Here is a 24809-nt window from a genome sequence, read left to right as displayed (position 1 = left end):
TAGCATTCCAAATCCCAGTTTTATTGGTCGTTGGATTTCAGGTGAACCAATGGCACGAGAGAGATTAATCCAGAAAGTTGAAAAATTATACAAAATAATAATACAAAAGGAAGTTCCAGTTATACAAAGCAAAGATGTGGACATTAATTCTTTTTTCCCATCTTTTTTTTTTTCAAACTACTGCCCAAAAACTCAAGAGTAAGGCACAGTCATTACCACATGTTTACCCTTCCACATCCGTTTGTCTAAGCCTTGGTCTTGGTTACCTTGGAGACGCTCATTTCTCCGAGGATAACCAGTCCTTTTTTATTTGCTTGACATTCTCAGCCCTTCATGCAAAAAAAAACGGCCAAAACTTTGAGAAAGAAAAACGTTTGATTCGTTTTGAGCCGCTACAGCGACGACGACTGACTTTTCCCACCTCAGAAGGAATGTTTTGTGAGGATTGAGATGATACAAGAACCCGATAATCTGGGGCCATGTGTTTAATGTGTTGTATAAAAATGAGACGATAATCACTGTAAGGAGAAAGCGGGCTGACAAAGGCTAGAGGATCAAAGAGGGCAGGACCCATGGGTGTAATGTGCTACAGTTTAATAGACGACACATTCGCTCTAAAACATAGAACAAAAACAAATAAAATTTGGTCACATGCCGTCTAAGTTCAAACAGAAATTAAAACCAAAAGAAAACAAGCAGAGTTAGATTACAATTTTTTTTTTATGGGCACTCTCACGGCTCTTTTGGTTTCATGTCAGGGACGTGGAGGGAGAGAGTGGGCCGAGACGTGGCAGAAAACACCAGAGAGCGTGCCGGATGCTCAACAGGACGGTGACAGTAACAGTGAGACGTAGCACCAGGTTCCAGTTGTGTTGGACGTGCGTGAGATGACAGCTTGTTAATCCAGTATCAAAGGCTTGAATTAGATGAAGGCTGAGGTTTGGGTTTGGATTGAGGGATTGAAAAAGAAGCAGCTCACAGAAAAAGGTCTATAAATAATTTCTTTCCAGTTACTATGGCTACCTACTGTACTCCTACCCATGATAATGTCTGTGCCTTGGACATAGAAGAAGAAATTGATCAATCTGTGCATCAGCAAGTATTTAGTTTTTTTTCCAGTTAGACATGAGTGCAAACATAAGTGACTGCACTATTATTCTTTTTTTTTTTAAATCATTTTCTTTACACTGTTCTTGGGACAATAGGTTTTTGCTCGTAGCGGAAAGAGAAAGGAGGACAAGAGTTTTTAACTTCCTACATCCTGTTTTGGTTCAGGAAATCAAAAATCCCTGCAAACCAAAGAGCTAGAGAACAACACAGAAACAGAAAACTGGTTTACATTTTCAATATGTTACAGTTGAGATGAAGAGGAGTGGGGATTAAACCCGTTCAGGTACATCGTGCTGATATCTCCAGTTATATCATGACAGTCATCACACTGAGAAAAGAAATCCTGCTGATGAGAACAATCATATGTCTGCTCTGGTCTGGTAGAAGCACAGAATCATATGAGCCAAACCTCACTCACCTTCAGTCTCATTCATATCCAGCTGACAGGGAGCAGCTGGAGCACATTTAATCCTGGGGGTGAGTCGTGTTTGGGAGATAAGATCAAGGAGAAATTGTTCTACCAGACCAGGTCAGACGCCATAAATACAGCCACCACAGGGCCGCTCTCACACACACACACACACACACGTAAACACACACGGGGTTAACTCCGCTCTGGGAGAGGGACGGCCCAATCGTAAGGCGAAGGTGGGAGTGAGTGACAGGTCGAGCAGCAAAAACCAGATCGGAGCAGAAAAAGTGCACAACCCCTCAGTAACTATGGCAACAGATGAAGGTCGGCACTGCGGAGCAGAGCTGGGATACGGGAGGAAGGAAGGATGAAAAAGAAGGAAAGGGAGTCGAGAGAGAGAGGCTTCTCCTTCCTTCTTCCGTCCTTCCTGTTCTCTGTGCAGTTCATCAACAAATAAAGTCATAAGTAAAGGAGATTATATGGGGAATGGAGGGTGGTGGATAGGTAGATGAATGGATGGGTAGTACTGTCGTGCTGCGTAGCCACACTTTCATTCATTTATTCATTCATCAGCATTGCAGCAATGAGCAACCGGTGGTTCCCCCCCCTCCCATTCCTCAGTACTCCCAGAGTGTGGCGGTCTCCAGCTCATCAGCGTTGGCCTTCAGCACACCAGCGTGGTCGCCGCGGAGGTACTTGCCGTCGCCGGCGTGGCGCACAGCCAGCTTGTTGTAGTCGCAGAACTCGAAGAGGAAGTCGACGGGCGCGTCGCTGCTGCTCACCACCGACTGCTCGTTGCCAACCATCCAGTATTTACCCGTGGAGTCTGCGGGAACACGAGGGGGGAAAAAGGAGAGGACAGATTACAGAGAGTGTGATGGAGGCATTGTGTGTCAAAAAAGATGAGGGGGGATGGGTGTGACAAAGCAGCAGAGAACAAAAGGTTTGGCTTAAATTTGCTTTTGTTTAAATACATAATGCACAGACCGTGACTTCATCTGAGCAAAATCCCTCTTTTTGTCACAATCAGTAAATCCATAATGAGAATCCTATAAAGAATAATCCCATGTAAGCCTGCAGCAGCTTCCTCCAAATACTTTCACAAACAACGTCTACTCTCTCTCTCTCTCCAAACTCTGTGTGAGTGAGTCCTTCAGCAGCCTGAACCTGAACCGAAACCAAGACCTGGACGTGGACTCACCTTGCAGGCTGTAAGCTCCGTCTCTGAACTCCAGAGTGAAGTAGTCGTAGGAGGAGCGGTTGGAGTCCAGCGTCCCCGTCACCTTCCTGCAGCCGATGAAGCCGTGCTCCCCGCGCAGCACGATGATTGGGCGGTTAATCAGCTTCATGACAAACTCCTCCGTCTCACCTGGAAGCAGACAAAAGGATGCAACATTAGCATCGGATCCTCTGTAAGTAAGTAAGTTCACCGAGTTGACTTCATTGAACCATGCTAATACGCTTAATTACACAAGAATTTGGTTGTGTCTGTTCTGCTCTCCAAAAGCAACTTTTGCCTTGGCTGCGGCTCACGACTTTGAGCTCAGACTGCTGAGTTTTCATGCATCTCATTTAAAAAGTGTGTGCAAAGCAACTTAGGCCAGAAATGTCTGTGCTGTGGCTGCCAACAGCCTCTGATTAGAAACTGCAGCACAAAAAGGCTTCAGCTTTAATCCATTAAAAGTGGAGCATCCTCTGATCTGTTTGCTGACTTGATGTCTGGGTGTTGCTCCAACACTCAATATCTGTTCAAATTAAGGCTTCAGCAGCAAAACAGACTTTAACAACACTTATGTAACACTTACACAAGTGTTGATAATATGTCAGTAGTCCATAGTCACGGCCACGACAGTTGGAATATGGTTTCTTTTCTGCTTGTGTTCTTCTAAAGATTTCTGGCACACATTAATCAGATTAATGACTTTTCTGATGTGGTTTTATTGGTGTGGTCTTAAAAAGTAAATCAAAAATGACTGCGTCCCCAGAGGAGCTGAAGCCACTGAAGCCCAGAAACGAGAGCAGCCGTGATTTAACCGTCTCACTGTACAGGTATTTGCCCTGGTCGCTGCTGAAATATTAATCCCTCTGCTGCAGGTCAGGGTCTTAATTGCTGCATCGACAAATCACCATCACCTGCAGAGTCGATGGTGGCTGCTAGCTGGCCATTTTTCTTGGCGGCAACGTATTTCCCATTAGCTGCCCGGAGAGTCAGCCTCTTCCCACGCCACTCAATGTCGAAGTAGCAATTAGCCGACCTGCAGAGAGAAAGCGAAAGGCGTGAGAGGCGCGGAGGATTATTACGTTTACACGGCGGCACCCAGGTGTGTGTGTGTGTGTGTGTGTAGGTGTCAGGTGTGAACATGTATTCACATTTAGGACTCCTTTAGTCCAGAAGACGACAAAACCTGAGACTGGTTTATCCAGAGCTTAAGTAATTGTTGGGTAACTGGAGAGTAAAACACCAATATGTGCACACAAGAGAAAGAAATCACACACACATAAAAAAGAGACAAGGCCAATGTTACAATACAATTAATGGACGTGAAATGTTTCAATCAAGCTCAAAACAAGATGCTATTTTCATATTTTTATCCTCTGGATTTGACACTGTGCATCTTTATGTTTTCCAGGTGTAACGCAGTGACCAACTTCTCAACCACATATCAAATGTGAGTACAATTACTTACCATTTCCCTCATCCCACTTCTCCCTACATGAGTATTTTAAATTTCGCTGACGATTGTAGAAAAGCAACATGTCTCCTTTAGTATACGGTTCTACGTTTAAAAGAAATTCATCACGAATGCATCCTCTCAGAGTCCAGTTTTATAATTCCACTGTAGCTTTAAACCTTCCTTGATCCAAACTCAACATTGCTTTGCAACATTTTCCAAAAATGTTTTCCTAAAACCACAGGAGGACTCCGTGGTGTGAAAAAAAAAAGACATTTCTGTGGTCTAATCTGCGTGGAGTGAACCCAGGCTCGGCTCAAAAAAATGTGATGGGGAGAATTCTGGGACACACTTGCAGAGCAATCTGCAGTAACACGACTATCTTATCATCTTATCTGAAGAAGAGGACAGTTGTTGGCATTCGAGTAACCAAGGACACGTGTTTTACCAACCGCTCAGAAATTGCTGAGAATCTGAAAATATTTGATTTTCTTTTCCACCCAAAAGTTGCCTGTTTTAACAAAAACTCTCACAGTAACACAGTTTTCTTTGTCTAGTGAGAGGCGTGGAAGGACAGAGAGGATGCTTTCAATACTTGAAAGCATTAATACTGTACAAGGGCATGAAATATTTGAGTGTACCAGCATTTCTGTTGTCCTCTCTTTCACTCATGTCCATATGAGCCTGCTTTTTAGTTCTACATCTGCAGATTCTTTCAATTACCATATATTTGTGCTTAAAACTGAGGTTTTCAAACTATTTTTAATCTAAAAAGAAAAGCAAAAAGCATCCGTTTATAACTCAAGGGTGACAGTAGCAGTTTCTATGAGCTTTTATGTCTGAATCCGTCAGAGGCCTCATCATCATCCAGAAGCCACAAGGTCAAATGTCAAAAGGGTCAGGGGGGTTAACAGCCAGCACTCAGGCTGGACAGGACCATAGCAAGTAAATGACAGCCTACAGGTTAAGGTTTCACATAAACATGCCGCTAATGACACAAAATCACTCTCCCTTCATCTCCAAAATCATGACACGGCTACGACAACAGAACAGACGGATTGGAGCAGATGTGGATACATTTTAAAGCAACATATCGAGCAGCGTCATGATAATGTGTGTCTGATTCTTACTTGGTGGAGGCGGTGCACTGCAGGCCACCGTTAGCAGTGAGGGTCCAGTACTTCCCGGCAGCAGTCCGAAACGCACACTTCCTGTTTTCACGACAAATCTCCACCTGGAAGACTTCCTGGTCACCTTCCTCGTCCTGATTGGCCGACAGGTCCATACCTGGGTGGAGTCAGACAATGAGGGCAAAGCAGTGAAGGCTACAAATAGCCAAGGAAGACCAATATAGAAAGAAACACACACACACACGCAATGTTGTTTTTAACTACTTGTAACACCCACACATCCTGTGATCAACATCAGACTAAAAGAGCAACATCAGACAGTTTGGATTAGTGAAGGATTTCTCACACACACACACACACACACGCACACGCACACGCACACACATCTGTCAGTGCAGACCAGACTCCACTGTAGTTCACAGGATTAGACGTCATGGTGGATTGTCACAATACAATGGAGAGGAGAAAAAAAGAAAAGCGCAGAGCAAAAGATTCACTTGCGACAACCATTCAGAACATTTATCATCGAAATCAGTCCACAACAATTTCTGAATTTACAGAAATAAGAATAGTTAGAGGGTGGTGGTTCATGTTTGGTTACTGTCATAAACATGCAGCAGTAAATACTTTTCCTCTGAGCTGTTTTTTAGTGACTAGTGATGGTTTGCTAATACTGAACTGAACCTTGACTCAAAACTGTACAGTGCACTACAGTGAAGGTTAAATGTTAGGGGTGGGAATCACAGGAGAATAACATCACGATACAATGATTCTGTGATAGTCTCACATAGCGATACATCACGGTATCTGTCCAAGTGAAGGAAACAAAAACGTCTGTGAAAAGTAAAAAATGCAGGATTTCTCTATTCATTCACAACATAGAGAACAAAGTGCATAAAGTCTATGTAGTGAACGTGGATGGAGCGTCTCTTAATGTAGTTTTTTTTTCCCCCAGGTTACTTCCACCCAAGTTTCCCCTCATACATTTGAGCAGCGCCACCGCGAGGAGACATCAAGTAGCTACACCTGGTGAGGGAAATTTGTTAATTAAAATGTCAATATTTGCCTCGGCGGATCGGTTATCGTATTGCACGAGGAAGGACGACGATATGTCAACAAATTGATATTTTTGACCCACCCCTGCTATTAACTTCATGAAGATCATTATAAACAACAATTAAATGACATTTAATTACCATTAATGAGCTAGTTTTAGTAATTTAACGATTACCTGCAATCCTAAAACAATCAACCACAACATTACGGTCGACTGGTGTCATTTTGTAGTCCAGAGGCTTGAATGTGCGTGTGTATATGAACGTGCGTGCATGCATGTGTGTGCGTGTAGTCAACACCAGACCTCATTAAAATCACATCAACTCCACTTAGGCTCTTAAGAGCAACAAAGAGGTAAACAAACATGAGTCAACTACAGGATGAACACACACACACACACACACAAACAAACACTCTAGTGTACCACTCACCACCCACATGAACACACAAATACACTTTATGCCGCACAATACCAGCTATTGTATATCATGAAGTCATGGCATGGACGGACGTATAGCCTGAAGGCTGGACAGAAAGAGATGAACTCTCTCTGTGTGTGTGTGTGTGTGTGTGTGTGTGTGTGTAGCACTGTGTAAATGTGTGCAAAGCAGAGAAAAAGAGAGGGAGAGCGAAAACCCAGACAGAAAGATTTGTTTGAGAAAACAAACAGATACACTCATGTGCTCCCCATCCGTCTGCCTTTTCATGTACGACACCGCCTCCCTCTCCTCCATCTCATTTTTCCCATGTTTCTCGTCAGAAATGGCTCCTCTGGTCACGCTGAACACATTAGAGGGGAAAATCTACCCTAAAATGCTGTTAGCAATAAAAAGAGAATCATCTTGTTTTTCAAATGTGGAAGCAGTTACTTTAGGCTCAGTGTGGTTGTAGACGTAGAGTAGCCGTGGAGATTTAATTCAAGTAATGATGTAAAATTATATCTATAAAAACAACTCTGTGTGGAAGTTATTAGGCAGGAGAGGGTGGTGATGTCGGCCTGTTTTCTTTAACTTTAACTTTTAGGTTAAAGTGCAGCATGATGACACTATGGTTTACAATAGTAACATTTTGTCTCATATATACTAGCTATAACCCAACTGCATCTTTTTATAGCAGCAACTGACGATTATTTTTGGTCCATAAAATGTTGATCTGTGTTTTTCAAACTTGGAAATGATGTTCTCCAATGTCTCGTTTTGTCCACAAACCAAAATGATTGAGTTTTAATGATTTCTTTGTTTTATGGAGCAAAGAAACCGGAAAATATTCACATTTAAGAAGCCAAAACTATCAGTCTAATCTTGTTTTAATAATGAAAAAGTGATTCATCGATTATCAAAATAGTTGACAATCGATGAATCAGAGTAATCATTTGGTCTCAAATGTCTTGTTTTGTCCACAAACCAAAATGATTCAGTTTTTAGGATTTCTTTGTTATATGGAGCAAAGCAACCAGAAAATATTCTCTTTTAAGAAGCTGAGACTTCAAAAAATCCCTAACCCTATCAAAAATAGTTGATTCATTTTGTAATGGAGTAATTGTTTCAGTCCTACTTCAGTCTCTTTTAAAATCATTTGTTCAGATGATCTGATTGATGAAATAATTGTTGTTGAGCACTGCCCCAAGTTAAAAAAAACATAAGGATTATTACAAACATTAAAGCTAAACAGCCAGAAAATGAATGATTGGTGCATTTCTGGCAAAAATCGAGCACATGAAGAAGAAATATCTTAGGTCTAAAAACCCACATGCTTCGCGGAGTCATTTGACCCCGGAGTGAACGCTACATTAAACACATTCCTACTGCTGAAAACACACATAAACCCGAGATTAAACGAGTCTTTTAACCAGCGGGAATTGGGTACAACACTAAAGATTCAAGTCATTTTTACACGAAGAGCTGCTCACTGGAGATTTACTGCTCTCATTTTGTGCCTGACAAAAAGAAACGCACACATTTTCTCTCTTCTCTCTCTGTGTGTGTCGAGCACCTTCTAGAGTCAACTTCAGAGCTCAGGCCTCAGCGGACAGATCGATTTTCTGCAGAAATATGTGGAGGGGCACTCACACACACACACACGGATGATTGTGAAGGCAAATATAACTGACCATAATGGGATCCACATGGTGAGAAAGGGGTGGGTCAAAGAAAATGAAATATAAGTTTGGCAGTTAAGAGTTCCACGAGGGTTTACAGGGAGAGAACATATTAGAGAAGAAGAGATACTCCTCAAACTCTGCCTGCACGACCATCAGTCACATCACTGGACTGTTCACTAATCCCCGTTTCCTGCTACACACACATACACACACACACAGGGAGTCCCATTTATTTCAGTGGCTGTACAGAGGCAGAGTGACCATCTGCTGCTGGAGGCCTCGCTCTGCCCACCAGGCATTTACAGAGTGATTTCAGACTCACCTACAGCAGAAATGAGCTCATTCCAACTCAGTGAAGGACCCAGCGTGGCCTTGTATGAAGTACATTAATCTAAGAACTTAACAAATACACAGCACAAACTAAGCAGTATCTCTTTATTTTAAGCATTCATACAAAAGAGTGCACACACTTGCATTACATTACAAAATACATATTTTATAATGTAAATTTCAAATGCAGGAATCCAAAATGAGACACCCTTAACCTTAACATCATTCAACCCTGGTGATGGTAAAAGCCAACCAGAGATGACGACAGACATCCATCACAATTAAATGCCCTAACCCTAACCCTAAAAACCAGGTCTTAATCGGCACTGTTGCTGGGAATCATACGGGGCGACGGCCATGCTTGATCTTTTTTGTGTCGCATTAACATCTCACTGTGCACAGTTTGTTTTTCTGCGATGTAAAGGTCAACATGCACCAGTACTCGGACTCTGTGAGTTGTCCGATTGCCTGTCTTAGTCAGATTAGGGCCTTGATTAAACCATGCATGTAAATGTTCTGACTGAGGAGTCCGTGTTCCTCTTCAGCTTGCACCACATTAAAACAAGTGACCACACACCCAGGATCCTTCCAAACCCCACCCAATGCAACAGTGCCCAACAAACTCACACACTCTTGCTCTTGAAAGCAAACCCCTCCATCTTTCAGTACACCCCGCCCACCACATTTAGTCTGATGACGGCCCGGCACAGATTGTGGTCCTCGGTTACTATGAGCCCGCACCCGGGGCCTGTTGTGAACGCACGCAATTGTATCGAGTGCCATTGTGTGCGCATGTTTGTTTGTGTGTGTGTGTGTCCCTATTGTTCAGCAGTCCTGAGCGAGGAGGCGACCAGCTGGGGCACAAACAGGGAGCCACATCATCGGCCTTTGTTCTGATCCAAACACACTCGCACACAAACATGGGCCAGCCAACCTACACACTGAGCTGACTGGAACGCAGCTGTTCATACAGAGTGAGCAAACTGGAACATGCATACACACCATTAACAGCTCATCCAACAAATGCAAAAATGACATAAGTTACAGTGTGCTGTCCCAAATAGTTCTGCATCCAATGCATTGCTAAAAATCAACTGGGGAGTTAGAGTACATTAATGTAGAGACACACCCAGAGCTGAGCAGGATGACACACTGGAGAGCAGCTGAAGGCTAACCTATAATAAAGAAGCTGACATTAAGGAGAAGAGACTGCGTGGTGCTCTGCAGCTGGCATGAGGCAGCACCACTGGCATACGACCAAACACACACACACACACACACACACACACACACACACACACACACACACACACGAAGACCCAGGGAAAACACACAAACATACTGAAGGTCTATAAACACATTAATGCCACAGCATGCACACTCTGACACCACCAAGGATGAATACATTCATAGAGTTTACAGGGCGAGTAGGTTGTGCACGGAGCGAATCATCACCCTTCACCCTGCAGGGATTAACACACACCAGCCAAGGTCACAGTTGTGCGTCTCGTGTCTAATTTCCTGCCAACGGGGTGGGGGAGGGGGGTGAAGGATACAGGAACATGGGTGTCAGGGCTGAGTCTGAGACAGACACATTTATCGTCCTTTAAAAACACAAACTGCACATAATTCAGAACAAAACTAACGAGAGTGTTGGAACTTTGAACTTGTTACATACACACAACTGTCCAATGATTAATATACTCCCTTGTTTTTTAAAGAATATACAGAACTGTAATCGTAATTATACTGTATGGTCGTTGCTAAAACACCACATCTTTTGCACAGTACTGTACACATATTTGGTTTCTTGTTAAAAATTAGAACAGAGGCTCAGCTCCACTTTCATATCTCTATCACAAATGTTAACTCTAACCACAGTTATTGTTGTAATTCTTTTGTTCTTGCGAAATAACGTTTCTGTGCTTTATGCTAAGCTAAGCTAACTAATTACTGGCTGTGGCTTTGGACACATTTTACAGGACTTAGCTCAGCTTAATACATTCATACCAAAACCATGGGTCACAAAATAAAACCAGAAAACATTCAAGAGGCACTGCCTGATCAGGGATTCCACGATTTGATAGAAAAAACCCTCTCCTTTTCAACAGGAAATCAAACTCCAGGTGTAGCATTAGGACGTAAAAGGTAAGACATCCAAACTAAAACTCTGATAACGGTGTTTTCAGATAAAAACGATCTGCATCCAGACGAGCGCATCTTAAGACGAGTGCAAACTGGGCACGTACATGCATTTTAGTTTTGTTTTATTATGTACAACCCATAATGAGCAAAGTCTGACAGCGAGGAGAAACTAAAAACTAGTATTAACAGAGCCGATAGTCGAGCCGTGCATGTGACTGTGTCCTTGTTTCTGCCCATCCAGACTCTAATGCTACCGCTCAGTGTGCGCAGAGGTTGGTCGTGACGTAAATACAGTCATTCTGCCCAAAAACACAGGAAGTACGACCACGCCCTGGTATGGAGAATTCATGCACTTTCAAATGAAAACTTGACTAATGTGGATGTGGCCCGGCGAACCCTGCAGTAATCTCGTCTCCAGGTCAGTTCCCTGACCAATGTCTCTCTGCAGCCAGTAGCCTGGAGGACCATTAGTAACAAAGAGCAGTCAGCTCTCAGTGGTCAACCCAGTAGCCAACAGGATGTGAAGGACTCTCATCCATTTAGGTTTAAGACAAACCAGTGCTCAATTTTCACTCACACTTGTGCCACAGCTCAGGGGCAGGACAGGCCACTTAATGGGCCATTGAGCTCCAGGGTAGACGACCGATAATTGTATCTGGGTCCATACGAGGGTCGTTTAACGGTCTCTCAGGGAATTTGTGACCAGGGATGAGCAGAGCGGACGTCATGAACAGGAAACGAGCAACAGCGCAAAATAGACAACTCCGGTAATGTGCATCTAATATACTTCAGTAAAAAGATTACATTATAGTTCTAGTGGTTCCCTACATCTTAACATGTATTGGAATTTAATGCATTTAAGTCAATGCACGGCAAACTTATAAGATGCCTCCTTTTTAGTTCATGTGTATCAAAAAGTAAAACGGTTATTGACACTGAGGGGTTAAAAGTTTCCATCAGCTTCACAGTTAATGAGAAAATTAATTCCTCATGATTTCTTTGAAGCATTTCAGATTCACAAAAAACAACTCAAAATAAACTGGAATGAGATTAGAACACTGGACCTGACTGAAGCTGAGGTTTGAGGAGGGTTTGCTCATTGTTGAAGATGTGTTGTCCTGTTTATTATGTCTATGAATAATTCTTTATATGAGATAATTCATTCATTAGCTCCACTGATGAGGTGAAGGAATCCAAAAACCACCTACGACCATCGATAACAACCTAAAATCTTTACTGCTCATTCAAAAGAATTGCACCGGTAAAGCCAATCCAAGTCTCTAAACATGGCAGAAAATGTTTAAAAGATAAGAATAAGAGCCATAAACCTTTACAGTTTTAAGTCAAAAGCCTTCAGGCTGCTAAAGACGAGCCAGCCGACTGCAACCACCATCTTGGCTCAGGTCTGTCGGGTGAAAAGTTGCCGCAGAGAGGGGACAAGCGCAGCTGTTGGTTAACATCTGGAGACAGTTTAATTCCACTCAACATTTAATCCGCATCACAATGATCGGGTTGTTGGCAGGGTTGAACGTGGTCTTCAGACCTCCTCCTCATTATGGACAGATCTGATCTGCAGGGTGGCAGACGAAGCAGGGAGGACTATGACCCATGAGAACATCCACCCTGCATGAGTGTCCTTAAGCAAGGCATCAGATGAGCAACTGACCTCAGTATCTCAAATGTTTATAACGTGAGTGCTGCACTAATTAAAATTATGCACTGACCTGATTTCAGCATTAGTACTTTAGACCAATTAACTGGCTCCTCTGCTGTAACAGGCATGTGCAGCAGTTAACACGCTGCAGTGTACTGTTCTGCTGCCAACAAAGTTATAAACACCTACTGCCTTACAACAAGGAGGTTCTCGTTGTGTCGACTGCATGGGTTCAGCTTCCTCCCACAGTCCAACGTCATGCAGATTTGGAGAGTTGGTTAAGTTGGGGACTCCCAATACCCTGTTCAGACCAGGGTATCTGACCTGGATCCAATTACATCCAGATCACGCCAAGTACAGGTCTGCACGGCCGCAAAGCCTCTAGAACCCATCGACAGATCTAATCACACAAACCACATTTGGAGGTGGTTTGAGGAAGCATTGGTCCACATTCCTGAGCAGCATGAATGTAATTAGAGACCGCCTCCTCGGCTTACGTCAACTGATCAGCATTAGTTTTAGGTTATTTTTTTATACAATTTCCTTTTGCAGCCACTACCACAATATAAACACTGTTCACCATGGATCCATATCAGTTCTCTCTTGTCACTCTCGTGCACATGCACACACACACAAACATTACGACACATCTTTGGTCAACAATGTGGTTTTTAAAATGTGCTTTAGAAATAAATTGGACCTGTAGAGTAATGGTGTGTTTCCACCAAGCGGAACGCTTTGGTCCGGTACATGTTTTTTTGTGTTTCTATAAAGAATAGTACCAAAACAACCGGCCCAAAGTACAGGTGGAGTTGGACCCACGACAGTCAGCCGATTGGGCGACACAAAAGCACTGCACCCTAGAAACCGGCGTTTCTTCAATGTCCGCACTCTAATCTCATACTAAGTTTGACGCCTTGTTGAGACAAACAGCCACAAACCGAGCATTAAAAAACAAAGCTGCTGGACGGCCTCCTTTGTTGTCTGTTGTGTCTCATTCAATGTCCTTTGTTGTCAGGGCGCCATCAACCATCGACATCACGCATCCTGTTGACACGGCCGTCAGGTACAGTGGACACACCCCGTCTACGAAGTGAAGGTACTGTTTTCATTTAAAACACAAGCCTGACCTTTTTACCATTCCAAACTGTACTGTACCATGATGGAATCACGGCCCACGGACTCTTTAAAAATATCATTTGTATATTTGTAATTGATAAATATAAGATGCCCCGTGCTCACAAAGCCCAATAAAGTAACTTTATTTGGATTGATAATTTTGGTCATTTTAATTAATTAATCCACTTTAATTAATCCCAAACATTACAGTTATGCTACAGTTTGATCTGAAGTCTGTCATTGTTATTTGTGTCGATACATGTGAACTACAATTATATATAGATAAATATCCTTGTGACACAAACACATGTGACAACAGAACAAACAGAGACAGAGAGTGAAATATAATGATCATACTTTGTGAAAAGAAGAAGCAAAAGCCACAAAACCACACACAGAATTCTCTTCCTCCTCCTGACCAGAGACTAAATATAGATTTAAAAGCATGAATTATTATATTCTTACCATTCATTACAGACAACACAGTGGCACGGTCTCTAAGCTTTAGCTGGCATTTTCCTCGTCTCAGCCCAAATCACACTGATGACACTGTTTTGTGCCGAGTCAACAGGTTTTTTTTGAAGATGACTCATGATTCTCTGTGAATTCAAACTCTAATTAAAACCTCTCTCTGGGTAAATTTACTGCCTTTTACAGACAAAAGATTTCCCTTCGACTTAAACTGCTGCATGAGCCACTGACCTCAGGCACAGCAGTTATAGGCCTGAAGGCTGGAGCTGCAGGGAGGTGGAGTGGGGGAGGGGTGAGGAGATGGAGGAGGATGGTGGAGACAGGAGAAGACATGTGGAATAAATAAAAAAAAAAGAAGGTGAAAAGAACAATGACAGGAGGAGAAAGGGGACGGTGGCTAAGACGAAGAGATGGAAAAACTATAGAGGAAGGAAGAAGGCGGAGGACAGACTTGTAACAGCTGAAGATCAGGCACACATGGACAGAATTAGCTCAAACACACACGCTGATCAAATCTGACAAAAACAAAGAGCACAAAACAATGCTCGAGTGTTGAGGTTGGTTATGACTGTGGTGCCATCCAGGTGCATGCACAAAACAACCCTTGTCTGAGTGTCAACGTCATGAGAAAAAAAAAAAACGGAGTGAAAAGTGAAGCTGTAAAAAAAGACTCTCCGCTCCCGCTGTGCTCTTCATGATGATTATATATACAGCTGCAGGAGGGTTTTTTTGGGGGGGGGGTTTGCAGTGACATCAGCATTGTGTGAGTGCAAATTTAGATGATTCAGCTTCTGCTGGTGGTGAAAAACCGTGGTGCGTTCCCTCACAGTGCACAAGTAACACATCTGCTCTGACAAAAACATGCGGATGAAAGGATTATTTAGGATTTGGACGTTGCTAAAGTGTGTGTTTGGCGTTCCTCTCCTGCAAACATGAGGCTCTTCTGCCTGGTGACACATCAGTCCCTGTCCAGGTTTGAATGATGGCACACATGCACATGGGCCTGTGTTCTGTTCTGGTCTGTTTGTGTGTGAACATGGCTGAAGATGTCTGTGTGCGTCTTTGTTCCACTCTTCACATCAATGATCTGTATAAACGACTCATTTTCTTTGAATTTGAATTAGGCCTGGACATTTGGGGGAGAAACATCTAATTGGGTCAAACTTCTACTCCGTATTTATTTACTGTGATATAATCTGAACATTTGATGAGAGCACCAACACAAACCATCAACAAATGTTAAATCTGTACTCTATTGCAAGGATGAAAACTCATCCCCATGAACCATTGAACTGCAGGCTTTGGGATTTCCTAATGATATTATTTTTTTCAATTGGGACAACTTGGTGTTCAGCTCTGCACAGAACACACATGAATGCATGAGGGAACCCTATTGTTTGGAGATATGTAGGTCATCATCACTTCTACTGTGTGTCCAGTGTGTGGGTATGCATGTTTTGGTTACATATTTAAGACCTTTTATGAGACACAAACACCTTGTCAGGACCAAAACTTCTCCCAAACCTGGTCCTTATGAGGCAGAACCTCATTTCGGAGACTATGCTTGTTTAGAAGCAAGATTTGAATTGTGCTTAGGTGAAGAAGGTGTGTGAAAATGTGTGTGTGACTGTTTCTGGTACCTATTCAAGACCATTTCTGGTATAAACATTGACCTCGTCAGGACCAGTAGTACTCATGGGGACATAAACCTGGTCCTAATGAGGCAGAACCTCTTTGCTTGGATTTAAAAGTGATATTTCATTTGTGGTTAGGTTAAGCTTGAACTGATTAGGGTTCAGATTATCAGACGTTCAAGTCATTGCACTGTCCTCACAAGAAGAGGTGTGCAAAAATGTGTTTTTGATACCGATTTAAACACTGACCTTGTCAGGACCATTAGTCCTCATGGGGACCTAAACCTGGCCCCATTCTAGCTGATTTCTGTGGTTAAGGTGAGGGCAGGGTTAGAGTTACTGTAGACATTGACTGCTTATGGTTAATATAGAATGGTATGTCCTGAGAAGATTACCTGCCAAAACCTTTGTGTGCGTGTGTTTGCAGGGGGGATGCAGTCTGACATTCCATCACGTTAACCCTTCCCATACCAGAAGATCATTCACTCATTCATTCATTCACTCTCTCACACAGTGACCCAGATGAACACCAGCTCTGCTACACACTCTCACCGGACCACCACACCCACCTTGCCGGGTGGAGACGTTCCTCTCGTTGGCAGCGGTGAGCACGACCTGTGGGTGACTCTGCTCCAGCACGAACAGCTCATCCTTGCCCACGCGCGCGCTCTTGCCGGACTTCATGGTCCCGGAGGGTCCGGAGGGCGCCAGGTACCGGCCGCCACAGTCCCTGAAGGCCACCTTACCGGAGCGGAATTCCAGCGTGTAGCCCGTGGTCTTGTCCGTGGTGGCGACCAGCGCGCCGTCGTTCCTCAGGAAGCGGTTGTCGGAGGTCTGCAGGTGGTAGCGCTGCTCGCGGAACACCAGCGTGATCATGGAGTCCACCCCCCACGGGACGTCCCGGTCGATGGCGATCTCGTCCACCTTGGAGCTCAGGTGCGCGTAGCGCTTGCGCGTCAGGCTGAAGATGTTCACCTGAGGATGCATGGCGATGTGCACGCTCCATTTCTCCGCCACAGACGCTGTCTGAGCGAAGCAGATGATCCGGTCCTCGGTGCCGCCCAGGTAGCGGCCGTGCTGCTCGGACTGCAGGGACCAGCGGCCGTCATCGTGGGCGGTGATGACGAACCGGCACTCCGGGCCTGGACTCTCACTGTCTCCGGTGACGTTCCCGTCCTTGTCCGCGGCGATGTAGCGGCCCAGATGTGACTTGAGGTAGAAGACGTTGCCGCTGGAGTCGTCGCCGCTCTGCTCCAGAGTCCAGATCTGCTTCTTCTTCATGCTCGTGGCGCACGCGTTGATTTTGAAGCCGAACGTCTCCGCCGTGAGGTATTTGTTCCCGCAGTTGATGAGACCGAACTGGATCTGCAGCATGTCGCTGGTTCCGTTGGTGGCGCCGTTAGTTGTCATGGTGGTCTGTGAGCGTCGGTCCGGACCGGTTCTGAATGAGAGGAGGTTTTTTTTTTGTTCGGGATGGGGGGGTACGGTTCTGATAGAGACCAAGCTCGCGGCTGAAGGGTGGGATGCTGCGCTGCTGCCTCGCGTGCTTCTCTTTGTTTGGGGAGTGTGTGTGTGTGTCTGTGAGCGCGCGCAGCCTCTGCCTGTCTCAGCAGCGCGAGCCCGCCGCCACAGCTGCAGCCTATATAACCATCATCAGTGACGAGGCGCCGCAGGCCACGCCCCCTCTCTTGGACACAAATGTGGACTTTTGTTTCCCACATTTTGAAACTGTGTCAGAGACAGAGACAGAGAGACTTCTGTGTCTGTGAGGAAACATGGAGGATTAACACGAATCCAACCTCTGCCCTTCAAAATAAGAAGAACGATTCTACAGAAACAACTAAGTCAGTCACAATAAAAGCATACTCAAATGATCTAAATAGTGTATTAACTGAGGGGGAAACAATATGAATAAGATTGTTGAACAAACATTTAGTGGAAACTAGAACTAGTGTAACTAACACCTAAAAACAACAGGAAAAATCTCAATAACTGAAAGATTCAAAGAGATGCTGAACAGTTCCAGAACTAACACACTGAATGTAAATATGATGGAACAGAATAGCAAAGGTTTCAAACTCGTGGCCTGCGGGCCACATGTGGTCCACTGCTTAGTATGAATTTATAATGAAATTTTGTTTTTTCATTATAGATGGAATCATTTTGCATCATAAACATATATTTATTGTGAGCCATTCCATATCAACACTTTTATTTTGAAATGTTCTGAAATATCCATCATCATTTTTTTAATTTTCACTTCACTTCTGCTCAGTTGCCTCAAGGTCATTTGAGATTGAGACCCCAGAAACGTATATGAAAATAATTGTTCATCGGTTATGTTTTTAAGACTTAATGTAAAGAAAGTGGTAGGTCTTAATGCGTTCACACTTCTGTCCAACTCGCTATTAATCTTTTTTCCAGTTTTAGTTTTTTTTATCGTCTGTTATTTTCTGTGATGATGCAAATGTTTGTTGTGATTATTCTTTATTTTCAGTCATCCAAATACAAAAGCATTCATTCATTCATTCATTCATGCATTCAAAACTCATAAACACACACATTATTGCTCATGTCTTACAAAGCATTAAAAAAAATGTCTATGCAAAACTCGGGAAAAGCTGGAAAATCAATGCACAGGCACAGAAATATGCAGTATAATAAGTCACATGAGGCATATTTTGCTATTTTGAAGGTCAGTGTTGGTCTTGAATGTCCTAAGAAGAAATCCTGTTTTCCGGACTTTGAAAAGTCTGGAATTTTGTGTGGAAGTCTTGAAAAGTCTTGAAAAAAAAGCTTAGATCATATTAGAATTTCAGAGTCTGCACATGGTTGTGTGAAGCTGATGCACTTTTGTGATTTTCGTATGTGAAATCATACGGTGAAACATAATTTACTGTGAATTCTGCACTCATTCATTCATTCATGCTTTTATTAACACGAACATTTCTACTAAACACAACAGGTACAATCTCAACAAGAAAGTAGGCATGCAAGGATAAGTCAAGGTCTTGAAAAACGTGTTTTGATTTGGAAATAGTCTGGAATTTAAATTTTGAAGCACGCTGAATGATGATGAAATATGATGCATACACAGCAGTAGCAGTCTGTAATGCAAACTGTTTGTTTGTGTATATATGACAACACTGTCTGACATCACTGTCACCTCTCTCTTCTTGTACACACAGATCAGAAGGACTTGCTATTCAAATCATGAGGAAGGAGCGAGTGCATCCACACACAGAGCTCTATTCATGTCACAGGACAGAGAGGGCTCCGTGCACAAAGAGGTCAAACACATCACTCTAGCATTTTCTCACTCAGAGTTGGGAAGATGTTTTGAATCTATCGAAAGGACAGGTTCCCTGAGCTGTAGTGTCTCATTTTTGAGGCACTGATCTTATCAAGATTATCTAATCCTATAACACTATGTCATTTCAGGGTTTCTCAATCAACGCGACGACAAAAGACCTCATTTGATTATGTCTGGGAGCAGTGTGGGATTATGGGAACTGTTGTCTCATTTGTTTCCTCTGTGTGTTTTTGCTTTACAGGGAGAGATTCAGTGACAGAACAGGCAGCAAACGGCAGAGGTGAAGTCAAGTCGAGTCGTAAGAAGATTGAAGGTGAAGATGATTTCCCACATATTCCACACTTCACAATTCAGATAAAATAGGCTAAAATACGACACATTTCTTGTGGAAGAATTAGTGCTTTTCTCCGTGTGTGTAGTGGTGTTGGTCTCGCTCGGTTGCCAGGTTTGTACGCAAAGAGCAGACATCCAGTGTTTTCCATCTAAATATTCTGTAAATTCTGTCCTTCTTCACTTTATTTATGATTTATTGGGGGGATTTGTCCCATGTGTTATAGCAGAGACGATAAAGTGGATGACGTCACATTATAAGGCGACCAAAATGAAACGTTCATTTACCTTGACTACAAATACACATATACAGTATGTGGATTTAAGTGGTCAGCACTCTACTTGGTTTACAAACAAACTAAATGTATGATATTTTCATAACATAAGTAATGTTTCTTTTGATAATCTAAGTATTGCTTATGTAACATTACTTCATGTGCACATATTTACAAATATAGAGGAGACGAACAATCTTCTACTACATACAAAAACACCTTTATTTGTTGCTAAATATTGTTACAAAACATTGTAATGTTAAACCAACTCTAAAAACACACAATATCAATTACATAGTGAATTACCAGTTTGGTAAAGTATTCAGTAAATCCACGTTGCTGTCTTTTGCAAACTGTTTAGCAGGTTTAAACACATCGAAACAATCTGCACACCATAAGAACTCTGGATCTGGTCAAGCTCCTTTAAACCACAGTCACTTTCATTTTACAGTTTCCACTTCACTCGTATGTCACACACGTGTTTCCCTCCTGAATATTTTACAGTGTCAATGCCCTGGAGACAAATAGCTTTTTAGATTTTCTTTCATAAATAATTGACATTCATCACTTCCCTCTGTCACAACCAGTGATCATCACGATGCTGCAGCATCTCATTCCAGTCATTTGAAACCAAAATATAATCCAGTCAGTGGTAATCTCCCCCCTGTGTGTCTCTCTCTCCTGCTCTCGGGTTAAATTGTCGGGACGATTATCTTCAAACTCATCACAAGAGTTACAAAACTGAACTATAAAGGGATTACGTTTTAACGATTGGTGAGGCTGTTCTCTGCAGCGCGGCCTCATCAAGAAGAAAAACACGTTTTCACTCACTTTGTTCTCTTTTTTTAAGAGAAACGTTTTGCACGGTGAACAAAGAAAATGGTGCAAATGTTAAAGAAATGTCTTCACTTTGTAATTAAGTGCATGGAATAATTTTATTATTATTGTATGAAATTGTTATTAGAGTCACCTGAGAGTGCTGGTATTCACCTCTGTGTGTTCTTTTATTTGTGTCTTTGTCAGGACTAAAAATCATACACATCACACAGAGTGAGGACATTTTGGCCGGTCCTCACATCTTTAAGGGGCTTCTTGGGGTTTAAGGCCTGGTTTTAGGGTTAGGGTTAGGTACTTAGTTGTGCTGCTTAAGGTTAGAGTGTCCTCACTAAGATGTAAAAACAAGTTTGTGTGTGTGTGAGAGAGAGAGAGAGAGATGGAGATATGTGATTAGATTGGTGTTTACACTGCACACACATCCAAACAATCCCACACACACTAAGAGACACACATGTTTGTACAGCTATTCTTCTTAGGACACTGCATTGACCTCCATTCATTTGGAAAGCCTTAACAAAGTGCTATTTCCAACCTTAACCAAAACCATTTAATGCCTCAACCTTAACCTAACCACAAATCTCAGCCCTCAATCTAAACCCTTGCTCAGAAATGAGACCAGGTCTTGGTCTCCACGAGGACTACCGGCCACAGAAAAGGTCCTAAGAAGGTGACAAATTCAATCACACACGCACACACACACACATATCTCATGTCTCACCACAGAATTCTCAAGTGCTTGGTCTAGAGTAAACAGTGCAGCTATCGCTTTGTTCTCCATCTGAGCTTTGATGGGTGGTTGCTACGGAGACCAGACTCAAATCTCAATGTGGTTGATGAAGAGCAGCAGACACACACACACAGTTGCTGGACTCACAGCACCTGCAGACAGCTCAGGCTCTGCATCAGCAGACTGAGCGCTGACCAATCAGCCGGCGTCTCTATCACACACCTCTGAGCTGGAGCCAATCACTGCATCTCTGACGCTCACAACTGTCACGTCCACCAATCAGAAAACACGTCTCCAGATGTGTCTGGATAATATGGCCAGCCAGTGTGTTATTAAGGAGAATTTATTTGGGAATTAATCTTTGTGTTGGCGTATAAATACATTTAATTGAACGGCTAAATAATGAAATTATTAATAATTCTTGGATCCAGCTGTGGACAGATCGCAGCTTTTATTTGTGAACTCGAGTGACCTATGAGGAAAGGAAAGACAATGGACTGGAAACATCAGTGGAGGAGACAATAACAGAGAACAGAGACAGTGTGACATGTATTTACTCATGTTCTGCTCTCAACCATCTTGCAGAAATGTGTCCATGCAGTTCCAGTCCAGAATCATGTCAAATCATGTCTGATTTCTTGATCTTTGAGATTGATGATGGCTCTCCTGCTTTAACCTCAAGTCAATTAAATCAGCCCAGAGCTTCCATGTGTGCGTTAAGATATCAGCTGTCACGCACACTACCTCTCTCTCCATCCCTCGTACGATGAGTCTGGTGAGGATCCCATGAACACTTACTCCTCTGTCTGTCTATTGATCATATTGATCACTTCCATGACAACACACGCCCGGGGACGCTCTCGTTCCATCTCCCGTCAGCTTGTTAGTGTCACGTTTCCCTCTAAAGAAAGAAGAGACGAGAGTAAAAGTTGGCTCAAAGTTACAAACCTCAGTAATTCAAAGATTTACTGGCCACAGCCATTTATTTTAAATTGTTCATCATAAAAAAAGTCTAATTAGACTGAGAGTGAGTGACCTGTGAGGAAGTGTGTGTGTACTTGTATTTGTTCCCTCTTTAGGACATTTTCTAGCCAAAACGCTGACCTTGTCAGGACCAGTAGTCCTCATGGAGACCAAAGCCTGGTCTTAATTAGGCAGATCCTCATTTCTAAAGAACTGGTTGAAGTTCAGGGCTGAGATTTGAAGCGTGGCTCGGTTTAGGTGACGAATAACACTTTGTTTAGGCTGTCTACATGAATGGAAATCAACGCAACGTCCTGAGACAAACCTCTGTGCGTGTGTGTGTGTGTGTGTGTGTGTGTGTGTGTGCACAGCTGCAGCCCAACTAAGGGCCTCTGTCGGCCAACAACAAAGAGCTGGAAGCCGGAGCCACCGGGAAACACGACACACTCCCCTCCTCGCTACCATTTTCCACACAGCAGTCAGTTCAAAGGTCAGGTGTGTGTGTGTGTGTGTGTGTGTGTGCGCGCGCATGTGTGTGTGTTCTGGGGGTGCCTCCAGTTCCTCCACCCTCCCATCGCCATGGCAACAGCAAAGCAGCAGCGCCAAGATCAGTAGAGCAATTTCATTTCTCTTCCCTCTGTTAAACGTGTGTGTGTCTCTGCCTGCGTGTGTGTGTGTGTGTGTGTGTGTGTGTGTGTGTGTGTGTGTGTGTGTCTGCCTGCATGTGTGTTTGTGTGTGTGTTGCCTGTAGCCAACAGAGTGATATAGGTCAGTGAAGAGAGACAGGGCAGACAGGCAGCAGGCATCCACACCCAGCAGTGTAGCACTGAAGGGTGTGTGTGAGTCTCACACACACACACACACACACACAGAGCTGACTCAGACTTCTGCAGAGATGAAACTAGAGTCTTCTCTCCTCTCAAGGTCATTACAATATATCAAGTTGTCGGGGTATGACTGTGTATGTGTGTGTGTGTGTGTGTGTGTGTGTGTGTGTGTGAATTGATTATGTGGACTGATTGGCGCCTCGAGCTGTAACCACAGGGAAACTTGATCAGGATGCCACTAAAAATACCTCTTCCTGCCTCTCAGTGAGGGGCCGATGACATCACGTCCTGTCCTCATGAATGAACACTGTTTCTGTGGTCAGTCGCCTGAATGTTCTTCCATCCTGACTAATCTCCTTTCCTCTTCTTGCCCCCTCTTTGATCCAGCGAGGCAGTGAGTAGCTGCAGAGTATTACATCACAGTTTTTCGGTCACAAGCAAACACTGGTTTAAAAGTAAAGTCACGTTGGCAAAACTCTTCACACTGTCAGCAAAACACTTAATCACTAAGATGTTTTGGGGATACATGTATCAAAGAGGACAGGTTTGTGGAGAGAGTAGAGAAGACGGAGACATAGCGTTGTAATCTCATCAGAGATTATTGACCATGTGCTCAAACACTGCACATGACTTTATCTGCCGGTGTTGTTGTTTCAACAGGTTTCCTCTTTTACTGTTTTTACCTTGTGCGTTTGAAAGTGTCTCTCGAGTGTTGAATGTATTGAAAAGAATGACTTTTATCTTATTCTATCATAAAATAGTGATATATCTGAGAGAAAGTATCATTTCAACTTTTAAAAATAAGATGTCGTTTTTTATTAGGATTGTGTAGTTCATTGTGTGAATGAGTATTTGCTTCTTAAGTTGAACTTATTTATTTCGAGACATGTATGATTGTTGACGTTGGTGTGAAAGGCTTCTGGAACTAAGATGAACAGTTAAAGTGTCTTTAGTAAACAGAAAAGATACGTGTATGTAACCTGTTGTTCATTTCTATTATTATCATTATTATTATTATTTTTATTATTATTATTTAAAAATGTGTTGTTCACTAGTTTTGATAAACTGGACTTTAAACTGGAACATGCTGTTTTGTTGGTTTGTTTGTTAACAGGAAAACCACTGCACAGATTTGCATAAAACTTTGTATATGCATATGAAGTACATGGATCATGGACTACACTACTATTACCTTTTGACATGGAAACAGTAGCAGTAGTTATGTAGCTTCAAGTAATTTAAGATGACTGTTTGGCCTTTATTGTATCCTGTGAGGAGACAACATTGATGTCTTTAAAGGAGCATTTAAAGTCTGAGCTGTGAGCTGAAGGCTTCACATACATCACTGATTCATTACACACAGGGTCTGAGAGAGCTGTGCTGCTCCACCTACTGGTGGTTGTTTCGAAGTACACCCGGCTCACAGCCTCCACCCACTTAGGGATCAATTTCATGGTCACACACCCAGACATCTGTGAGGAGCACAGTGTATCTGCGAGGACAGGACACACACACACGCACACAAAGAGGGCACATAAAGTGGCAAACAGGCAGGTGCTGCTGCTCACTGCCACCATGTTCCTGTTGTATCCTCCTGGGTCTCCTTTTTCCTGTCCTTTTCTTTCTCTCCCTCCCTCTCACTTGCTTCCTCTGTCCTCAGTGTTTGATTTCTCTTCATGGGCAATAAGGAGTTTTAAATGCTA

General features: G+C 43.1%; 1 protein-coding gene and 3 long non-coding RNA genes across 5 annotated transcripts; 3 read left to right on the top strand and 1 right to left on the bottom strand.

Moving 5' to 3' along the window:
• Positions 1–17423, bottom strand: fscn1a (fascin actin-bundling protein 1a). Its single transcript, XM_044014847.1, has 5 exons — positions 16404–17423; positions 5325–5481; positions 3656–3777; positions 2724–2891; positions 1–2348 (listed from the first exon to the last, which is right to left on the bottom strand). The coding sequence occupies exons 1-5, from the start codon at positions 17242–17244 to the stop codon at positions 2140–2142; spliced, it is 1497 nt and encodes a 498-aa protein (XP_043870782.1). The 5' UTR covers positions 17245–17423; the 3' UTR covers positions 1–2139.
• On the top strand, positions 2885–6300 carry LOC122759851. Of its 2 annotated transcripts, none has more exons than XR_006358306.1 (3): positions 2885–2938; positions 4153–4191; positions 6280–6300. It is a non-coding gene; the product is annotated as an uncharacterized LOC122759851 (long non-coding RNA). The 2 variants fall into 2 exon arrangements; XR_006358307.1 differs by having other exon boundaries at positions 2885–2942; positions 6280–6296.
• LOC122759850 lies at positions 9658–16410 on the top strand. Its single transcript, XR_006358305.1, has 4 exons — positions 9658–9785; positions 11198–11374; positions 13629–13709; positions 16349–16410. It is a non-coding gene; the product is annotated as an uncharacterized LOC122759850 (long non-coding RNA).
• Positions 17424–17437: 14 nt separating the features above from the next.
• Positions 17438–20887, top strand: LOC122759852. The gene is made up of 3 exons (XR_006358308.1): positions 17438–17678; positions 19023–19124; positions 19389–20887. It is a non-coding gene; the product is annotated as an uncharacterized LOC122759852 (long non-coding RNA).
• Positions 20888–24809: the final 3922 nt, after the last annotated feature.

The sequence above is a fragment of the Solea senegalensis genome, unplaced genomic scaffold, assembly GCF_019176455.1.
Source record: "Solea senegalensis isolate Sse05_10M unplaced genomic scaffold, IFAPA_SoseM_1 scf7180000012513, whole genome shotgun sequence".
In the NCBI taxonomy this organism is placed as follows: Eukaryota; Metazoa; Chordata; class Actinopteri; order Pleuronectiformes; family Soleidae; genus Solea; species Solea senegalensis.
Note: the sequence above shows the minus strand (reverse complement) of the source record. Positions and strands in the feature narration are given on the sequence as shown.